Genomic DNA, 9,309 nt, shown 5'->3' with positions numbered 1-9,309 from the left:
TTTCTTCTGAAATGGCTTACTTGACGCTCCCAGGTCCCACGGCAAGGGTGTGTTGCAGAAAATAAACACTTTATCCCCAAGCCGGCAAAACAGAACCCCACATCCAACGACCGGAAGCCGCTGGGATGGCGCCTGGACCGCGCCCCTCGCAGGCAGTCTCGTGGGTTCCCCGTCGTGTAATCCCTGCCTGACCTCCCCACCTCCGCCCTCTCAGTTTCCTAGGCCCCGCCCACCCACTTGGTCCCGCCTCTGAGCCGGATTGGTTCTTTTCCTTGGAGGAGCCCGCCCTCGCGGTTTCCGTCTCCGGCAGTGTCTGTGGCGGTACATCCTAAAGCAATGGCGGCGGGTGGAAGCGATCCTCGGGCTGGCGACGTAGAAGAAGACGCTTCCCAGCTCATCTTTCCCAAAGGTAGCTTCTGGGACAGTTCGACTCTGAGGTGACATAGTCCTAGAGTTATAGTCGTTGTCCGCTCCCTGGCCCTGGCACGGCATGGGGTAGCGAAGGGCTACGCACAGGGGATTTGATTGATCAGCATGGCACAAATGAACACTTTCATGGTTTAGTTAATTCCACTAAACCCAGCAGTTTTGTTTTTTTGAGGGTGTCTTTATTAGGTATCCTAGGCTACCCTCCACCTTATCACATTCCTGCCCCATTTTGAGTGCTAGAATTAAAGGCATGCGCCATCACTCTTGATTTTTAGGGGGATTTAAGTTATGTCCTTTTCCTGTCATGCAAAAGACAGATCTGGAGCAGAGGTCTCATTTCAAAATTGGCAGCTAACAGAAGTTAAATTATGGTCCTCTCACAGTGCTAGTCAAAGCATTCCAAGATCTGTGGGTCAGAAGTGGTCCCTGCCGTGGCCTCTTTGGAGATGCTGTTGCCGTTGGTTTCTGGACACTCGTAGCTTTTCGAGTTAGGAAGAACGATGGGAGCAAGATGGGTTCCAGTTTGGGATGTCTGGTACCTCTTGCTGGATGTGTGCCAGCCTCTGGGCATAGTGACCTCTCTGTGCCCTGCTACTTGGAGCCATCGGTAGGAGACTAGTTTGAGCCCAAGAGTTCAAGGCTAGTTGAGGCATTACAGTAAGACACCCAGATTCATGCTGTGCTGTTGTGAGTTATGTTTTGAGACAGGGTCTCAGGTAGCCCAGACTGGCCCGGAATTAGGTAGAAAGGCAAGCATAACCTTGGACTTCCCATTCTCCTGCCTCTACTTCCACAGAGCTAGGTTTGCAGAGGTGAGCCACCCTGGTTTAGAGACTATTTAAGGGTTGTAGCAGTATGTTGAGAACCACTGATTTAGAGGGAAGAAAGGTGGGAAGAGATGATGTAAGCATAATCTCAGAAATAAAAGAGATAAGCCAGGTGCTGATGGCCTTTAATTCCTGGACTAGGAAGGCAGAGGCAGGCTGATCTCCATGAGTTTGAGGCCAGCCTGGAATTTAAAAATCACAATAAACCAGGCAGTGATGGCGCACCCCTTTAATCCCAGCACCTGGGGTGGTTCTATTGAGTTCAAAGCCAGCATGGTCTACAGGAGTTCCAGGACAGCCAGAACTACACGGAGAAACCCTGCCTCAAAAAACAAAAACAAAAACAAAAAAATAATTGTGTGCATGAGCTTGTGTGTATAAGGCCCAAGGTATCACATACCCTAGAGTTGTGTTGGGGCAGTTGTGAGCTACTTGTAGTGGATGTTGGGAACTGAATTTGGGTTTTTGCCCTCTCAACTACAGTCACTGTCGTCTTCCCTTCATTCTTTGAGACAGTCTCTTGTAGCACTGGCTAGCCTTTCTCTGCTTCCAAGTTCTGGGATTACAGGCATATGCCCAGTTTGTGGATGGAATTTATTGCTTTGTGCATACTGGGTAAGCATTCTACCTACTTAGCTACATTTCCAGGCCAGATAGTGACATTTGCTCATTTGTGTTGTTTGTGTGTGTGGTATGTGTGGGCATATGTTCTTGTGCAGGTGCTTATAGAGGCCTAGAGTTGCTGTTGAGTAACTTCCTTGGTTATTTTCCACTTACTGAGGCAAAACCTCTTACTGAACCCAGGGCTCGTCAGTTTACCTAGTCTAACTAATCACCTTGCCTCAGGAAATCAATCTCCTATCTCTTCCTATCAACTGCTGGATTATAGGAACCTATTTGTGTTTTCTGAGGATCCTAACTCTGCTTCTCACACTGAAGTGGCAAGTACTTTATCCACTTAATCATCTGCCCTGCCCAGAAAATGATGTTTTCTTTTGTCTTTTGTGCATTTTTTAATTGAGATGAAGACTCTGTTTTCTTTCTTTTTTTTTTTTAAAGATTTATTTATTTATTATATATGAATACACTGTAGCTGTCTTCAGACACACCAGAAGAGGGCATCAGATCTCATTACAGATGGTTGTGAGCCACCATGTGGTTGCTGGGATTTGAACTCAGGACCTCTGGAAGAGCAGTCAGTGCTCTTAACCACTAAGCCATCTCTCCAGCCCAAGACTCTGTTTTCAAATTTTTATATATAAGGATTATTTTGCCTCCATGTATGTCTGCATGCATATGTGGTGCCTATAGAAGCCAGAAATATATGTGGGATCCCCTGGAACTAGCTGGACTTAAAGATGATTGTGAGCTGCTTTGTTGGTGCTGGGAACAGAACCCTTAGCCTCTGAAAGAGTAACCAGTGCTGCTAAGTGCTCAGCTGTCTCTCTAGTCCCTATGTTACTATTTTAAAATTTATTTTAATTGTCTGTGCAGATGCCTGAAGAGGCCGGAAGTGCTGTGAGGTATCTGATGTGGGTGCTGGGGATTCCTTTGTAAGAGCAGTACATGCTCATTTCTCCAGCCTTCTGGTTTTGTTTTTTTGGTGTTTTTGAATCTCTCTGTATTTCTGGCCATCCTGCAGCAGCTCACTAATAATTGACCAGGCTGGCCTCAAACACAGAGATCATCCTGCCTCTGCCTCCCAAATGCTGAGACTTTTTTTTTTTTTTTCGAGACAGGGTTTCTCTGTGTAGCCCTGGCTATCCTGGAACTCACTCTGTAGACCAGGCTGGCCTCGAACTCGGAAATCCACCTGCCTCTGCCTTCCAAGTGCATGCTGAGACTTTTTAAAAGAGTATTTTCAATTCACACTTACTCTTCTTCCAGAGTTTGAAACAGCCGAGACACTGCTAAACTCCGAAGTTCACATGCTTCTGGAGCATCGAAAGCAGCAGAACGAGAGTGCAGAGGACGAGCAGGAACTTTCTGAGGTCTTCATGAAAACCCTGAACTATACAGCCCGCTTCAGCCGATTCAAAAACAGAGAAACCATCGCCAGTGTTCGTAGGTGAGTACTAAACATAAGTTCAAAATCAAAATCTACTTATGTATATGTTATGGGTGTTTTAGCTGCTTGTATGTCTGTGCACCATGTGTATAATACCACAGAGGCCAGAAGAGGTTGTTAGATCCCCAGGACTGGAATTACAGACAGTTGTGAGTCACCGTGTAGGTGCTCGGTCTCAGAACCCAGGTCCTATGAAAGAGCAGCTAGTGCTCTTAGCTGCTGAGCCATATCTCCAGCCCTACAAAACAGGGTTTTTGTTTTTTGGTTTTTTTGAGACAGGGTTCCTCTGTCCTGGCTGTCCTGAAACTCACTCTGTAGACCAGGCTGGCCTCGCACTCAGAAATCCATCTGCCTCTGCCTCCCAAGTGCTGGGATTAAAGGTGTGTGCCACCACTGCCTGGCAAAACAGTTTTACTATTATAGACTGTCATGAAAGGTAGAGGCTGTAGGATCAGGGAGTTCAAGATCATCTTTAACTGCATAGTAGGTTCAAAACCAGCCTTGACTACATGAGACCCTGTTTTAAAAATGCTAACAAAAATTATGACCAGTGAGATGGCTCAGTGGGTAAAACATACTTTAGCCAGGAGGTGGTGGTGCATAAATTTAATCCAGCACTTAGGATGCAGAGGCAAGCATATCTCTTGAGTTTGATGCCAGCCTAGTCTATAGAATAAGCCCAGGACAGCCAGAGCTACACAGAGAAACTCTGTCTAGAAAACAACAAAGAAATGCAAACAAAAAGTCCTTTCTGTGTAAGCCTTATGACCTGAGCTTATATAGAAACCCAGATGCACCCAGAAGCTCTGAGAATGAATTCCCAAAAGTTGCCTTCTAAGTGTCTATGCTTACACACATACACATTCAAACACACAAGTGACTGAATAAATAGATACTGAAAAAAACCCTAACTGGGTATGGTGTTGCATGCCTTTAATCCCAGAATTTGGGAGGCAGAGACAGGAGAATCTCTGAGTCCAGCCTGATCTACACGATATGTTCCAGGACCACATAGATAGAACCTGTTGTTTTTTTTTTTTTTTTGTTTTTTTTTTTTTTTTTTTTTTGTTTTTCGAGACAGGGTTTCTCTGTGGAGCCCTGGCTGTCCTGGAACTCACTCTGTAGACCAGGCTGGCCTCGAACTCAGAAATCCACCTGCCTCTGCCTCCCAAGTGCTGGGATTAAAGGCGTGCGCCACCACCGCCCGGCGCTGTTGTTTTTTTTAAAAAAACTAATCGGGGGGCTTGAAGCCCCTCAAAATTTTGCCTACCACAAAAAAGGCTCTCAGCTTTGACTCAAAGTCAAAATTTTCTCCTCTGCATCACAAGTGCTAGGGTTACTAGTATAAACTATCATGCACTCACTGCCTTCCAGGTAGAATTTCTTGTGTTTATTTTTATTTTACGTACACATACACAGTCACAAACTCACACAGATGATTTCTTTGTATAGCTCGGCTGTATATATGTTTCTGAGGCAGAGTCTCACTAGCTAACCGCTGCTGATCTACAACTCAGTATTAGACCAGGTTGTTTCTATCTCACAGAGATCCACCTCCTTTGAGATTAAAAGTGTCCAACTAACACTTTTTTTTTTTTTAAGAAAAATTATATTATTATTTATTTTATTTTATTTTATTTTTTTTAGTTTTTCGAGACAAGGTTTCTCTGCGTAGCCCTGGCTGTCCTGGAACTCACTCAGTAGACCAGGCTGGCCTTGAACTCAGAAATCCGCCTGCCTCTGCCTCCCAAGTGCTAGGATTAAAGGTGTGCACCACCACTGCCCGGCGGAAAAATTATATTATTGTCATCATCATTATTATTATTACTGAGATAGATTTGTATCTCTGTTTAGTGAAAAGCTTGCTGTGTAGACCAGGCTGCTGTCTGTGAGCGTGTGCCTTTAGGCACAGCAAATCATTTTTTTTATGTTATTTTGTTTATATTTATATGCATGCTTATCTATATGTGCACCATGTGTATTCAGTGCCAGTACTAGCAGAGGCCAGAGAGGAGTTGGAGATACGCGGAGCCACCCAGTGTAGGTGCTAGGACCCTAACTCTAGTCCTATGAAGATTAGCAGATGCTTTTACTGCTGTGCCTAATTCTTACTACATTCATTTTGAAAACCAAACTTATTCTAGTAAGCTTTATCTTATAGTGTAGCTTATGGAAATCCTGAAGATACAGCTTATACACAGATTTGCAAAAAGCAGAGTTTGGTGTATTTATTTTCACAGTTAAAGGTGAGGTGTTTCCATATCAATATACTTAGTGGACTAGCCGATCAGATAGATCTCTTGTATATTGTTTGACATTAGCTTATCAAAGGCAGCATGTAGAGCAAAGAGCTAGACAGTCACTTCTTGGAGGCAGACTTTTCAATATTTATTGAATTACTAAATTTTTATTTTATGTGTATGAGTGTTTTGCCTCTATACCACACAAATGCCTAGTACGCTTGTGGATCTGGAATTTCAGGCAGTTGTGAGTCACTGTGTGGTTACTGTGAATTGAACCTGGGCTGTGTGAAAAGGGCAGCTCCTAACTACGGCATCATCTTTCCAACCCAGCATCTGTATGCCTCTTTACCCTGCTATGCTCTTTTCAGGGTCTTAGCTCTGCCTGTTGTTTTTTCATTTGTTTTCTTTTGTCTGGAACTTCTTGATTTTTTTTTTTTTTTTTTTTTAGGGGGGGTAGGAACAGGAAGTTATTTCAAAGAGGGTTTCTGATGCCCACATAACCATAATCAAAGATTATAAATACTTTTCCTCAACTACATTTGATCTTCCTTTTGCTGCTGCTGAATGTTTAGCATTTGTCCAGCACTGAATGAGAATGTAATTTTTGTTTTTTATTAGCGTATGTATAACTACACGTCATAACGGGTTCCATTGTGACATTTTTATTCAGGGATATAATATATTTTGGTTGTACTCATTTCCCCCATTACTGCTCTTGTTTCAGTCCATTTATCTTTCTGTGTTTTATTTTCCCCTGCATTCAGCTTGCTTCTCCAGAAGAAGCTACATAAGTTTGAGTTGGCCTGTTTAGCCAATCTTTGCCCGGAGACTGCTGAAGAGTCCAAAGCCCTGATTCCAAGGTTAGTACCAGATGGGATAGGTTTTGTCTATTTTATATAGATTTCTATAAGTCAGATTGCTAGATCTAAAGGTTGAATGCACTTAACATTTGGGCTTATGACATGCCAGCATTGAATAAGAATATAATTGAATGGTGTTTGAGATAGGATTTGGAGGCTGGTTTTGTGGTTTGTTCGTGGCAGTCTAAGGTGACCAAGGCTTCCTTGAGCTCTCGATTGTCCTGCTTTCACCTGTCAAGGGCTGGGATTACAGGTGTGAATGATCATGCTAGTTTAAGAATAGCTTGAGTTTTTTCCATTAATTGTTTGTGTATGCGTGTGTACACATGCATGCCTGTGAATGTCACATTAAGCACGTGAGGGTCTGTGGACAGTTTCTCTCCATTTAGGTAGGTTCCCGGATCAAACTCTGGTTGTTAGATTTGATGGCAAACAACTTTTATCAGCTGAACCATCTTGCAAGCCTGAGAATAATTGTCTTATACCACAGAGCAGGAAAAATATGGAACAGAAGAGGGTGGTAGGAATATGTAGCTCAGTGGTAGACATTTTGCCTGTTGTGTATGAGGCTCTGAGTTTTATCTCCCAGTACCTCACAGAGGAGCATAAGAAACCAGCAGAATTCTCCTACACTGCAGGCAGTAGCAGAGTATATAACTATATCTAGTGAATCAGTGTGACTACTCCCATTACCCAAAACATATTCCAGTATTCAGTGCTGTGGTATTAGTATAACAGATATTGGACACAATCATTAAGTCACTCAACAAGTAAATGACTACAGACTGAATTTACAGGGCCTGGTAGTATGTGTTTTTAATCCCAGCAGAGGCAGGCAGATCCCTGTGAGTTCTAGGGTAGCCAAGGTTGCATAATGAGACCTTGTCTTAAAAAAATAAAAAAGAGGGCTGGAGAGATGGCTCAGTGGTTAAGAGCACTGACTGCTCTTCCAGAGGTCCTGAGTTCAAATCCCAGCAACCACATGGTGGCTCACAACCATCTGTAATGAGATCTGATGCCCTTTTCTGGTGTGTCTGAAGACAGCTATAGTATACTCATAAATAAAATAAATAAATCTTTTTTTTAAAAAAAAAGCTAAAACAACAAAACAAAAATTTAAATCATGTGTGACTGTTGAAGCTTTTAAAAATTTTTCATATGTTTACAACTTTTTAGTGCTTCTATAAAGGAATGTCAGCAGAAATTCAGTTTAAGCTTAAAGGTAGTAGAGTTGAGTGCGCCGCTGCTCAGAGATGAGCCTCCTTTGAAAAGCAGTGTGGGGAAACTGCCAGTTGCAGAGTCACTGACGTTTCTTGGTCTTCTTACAGCCTGGAAGGGCGTTTTGAAGATGAGGAACTGCAGCAGATTCTCGATGATATCCAGACAAAGCGCAGCTTCCAGTACTAATCGCCAGACATGGCTCTGTTCCTCGAGACAGCTCCAGACAGCACCACAATCAGAACCCTGCTGGGCCTCGTGCAGGAATGTGGCTTCGGAAGACACTGGGACTTCTTTCATAGTTTTTGCTTTACTGAGATAGAATGTCTGGGTAGTTCTCAGAGTCCTCCTGCCTCGGTCGCCCAAGTGCTAGGATTACAGGTGTGAGCCAACGCTTACTGCTTGGCTCTTGGAGAAGAAACAAAGGCTGGCTGTTGGTGCTTTCTTCAGAGTGACTAGTAGACCGTGATTACTATCCATTCTCCTTGCAGTGTTATAAGGCTGCTACGATCAAGTGTGCTGCAGTCCTGAGCTCGTGAGGTAGACTGATGTTAAACATTTGCTGACTACCTCTCACTGTGGTTTTTTTGGATCCCATGTTATTTTTTGTTCTTGACATTTCAATTTTTAATGTCAATGTATTTTGTAGTTTTTGAAGCTAATATTATATATAAAAATCTTGTATAGGGGAGGAATGTTTTTACTTTGTTGCAAAGGGGAGAGATAAAGAACCAGAACACTTCATTATTTGATTTATTTTTATTGTTTTAAAGAATCCTATTTGTTTATGGGGAGGGGTACATGCTCCACGGCACATGTGTGGGGGTCAGGGAATAACTTGCAGGAGTCAGTTTCTGTCCACTGTGTGGATTTTCAGGACCAAAACAGTCAGGCTTGGTGGCAAGTGCTGTTACCAACTGGGCCGTCTTGCTAGTCCCTAAATTATTTTTATTTTATTTATTCATTTTTGCAATTTAAGAGATTAGACTCAAAGTCTTGTACATGCTAGAAAAGTGCTGTACCATTGAGCAGCATTCTAGCCCTGAAGTTGCTTTTGTTTGTGTCTGTGTGTTGTACATGTGTATGTGCAGGTCTGTAAGGAGACCGGCAGAGGACATTGGGGACATACCCATACTTCTTTCCTTTGAGATGGGGTCTGTCTCACTGAACCTAGATCTAGGCTGGATGACCAAAAGCCCCAACAATTCTGTCTTCACTTTCTCTTTGTGCTTGTACCTTGGGGTTCAAGGCATGCACAGCTGGAACACAGCAGGCTTTTCACTACCTGTAGTGCTAATGTACACACTCGGGTCTTCGTGCTTGCTCTTATTCACTGAGCCAGTTCACCCGGCCACCCTGCAATGTTTAAAGAATGAGACACGGTTGACTGAAAGAACTTTGCCGCCACTCTGCCTACCCTGGAGACAGGAGGGAAGCACACCATGGGGAGCACTTAACCTCTAGGGTCCTTAGCCTTGTGGTAGATATACTTCACCTTGGGGGCAAGGGGCTGTCTTGGAGAATGTATTTGAAGTGGCCTTGAAGAGTTCATATTGCCATCTTCAAATTAAGATCCTTTCTTCATAGGCCAGATTGGAAGACCTAACACTAAAGACTCCTCATGAGATAGACACCTAATCCAAACCTCTGGTCCAATACTGAGT

At 43.4% G+C, this 9,309-nt stretch overlaps 1 protein-coding gene across 1 annotated transcript; it reads left to right on the top strand.

The window, feature by feature from the left end:
* Positions 1 to 303: 303 nt before the first annotated feature.
* Positions 304 to 8,389, top strand: Polr2d (RNA polymerase II subunit D). Its single transcript, XM_028762765.1, has 4 exons — positions 304 to 409; positions 3,144 to 3,324; positions 6,332 to 6,427; positions 7,756 to 8,389. Exons 1-4 carry the CDS (start codon positions 337 to 339, stop codon positions 7,832 to 7,834), a joined length of 429 nt encoding a protein of 142 aa, XP_028618598.1. The 5' UTR covers positions 304 to 336; the 3' UTR covers positions 7,835 to 8,389.
* The last annotated feature ends 920 nt before the right edge of the window (positions 8,390 to 9,309 follow it).

Source organism: Grammomys surdaster, unplaced genomic scaffold (assembly GCF_004785775.1).
Source record: "Grammomys surdaster isolate TR1022 unplaced genomic scaffold, NIH_TR_1.0 135, whole genome shotgun sequence".
NCBI lineage: Eukaryota > Metazoa > Chordata > Mammalia > Rodentia > Muridae > Grammomys > Grammomys surdaster.
Note: the sequence above shows the minus strand (reverse complement) of the source record. Positions and strands in the feature narration are given on the sequence as shown.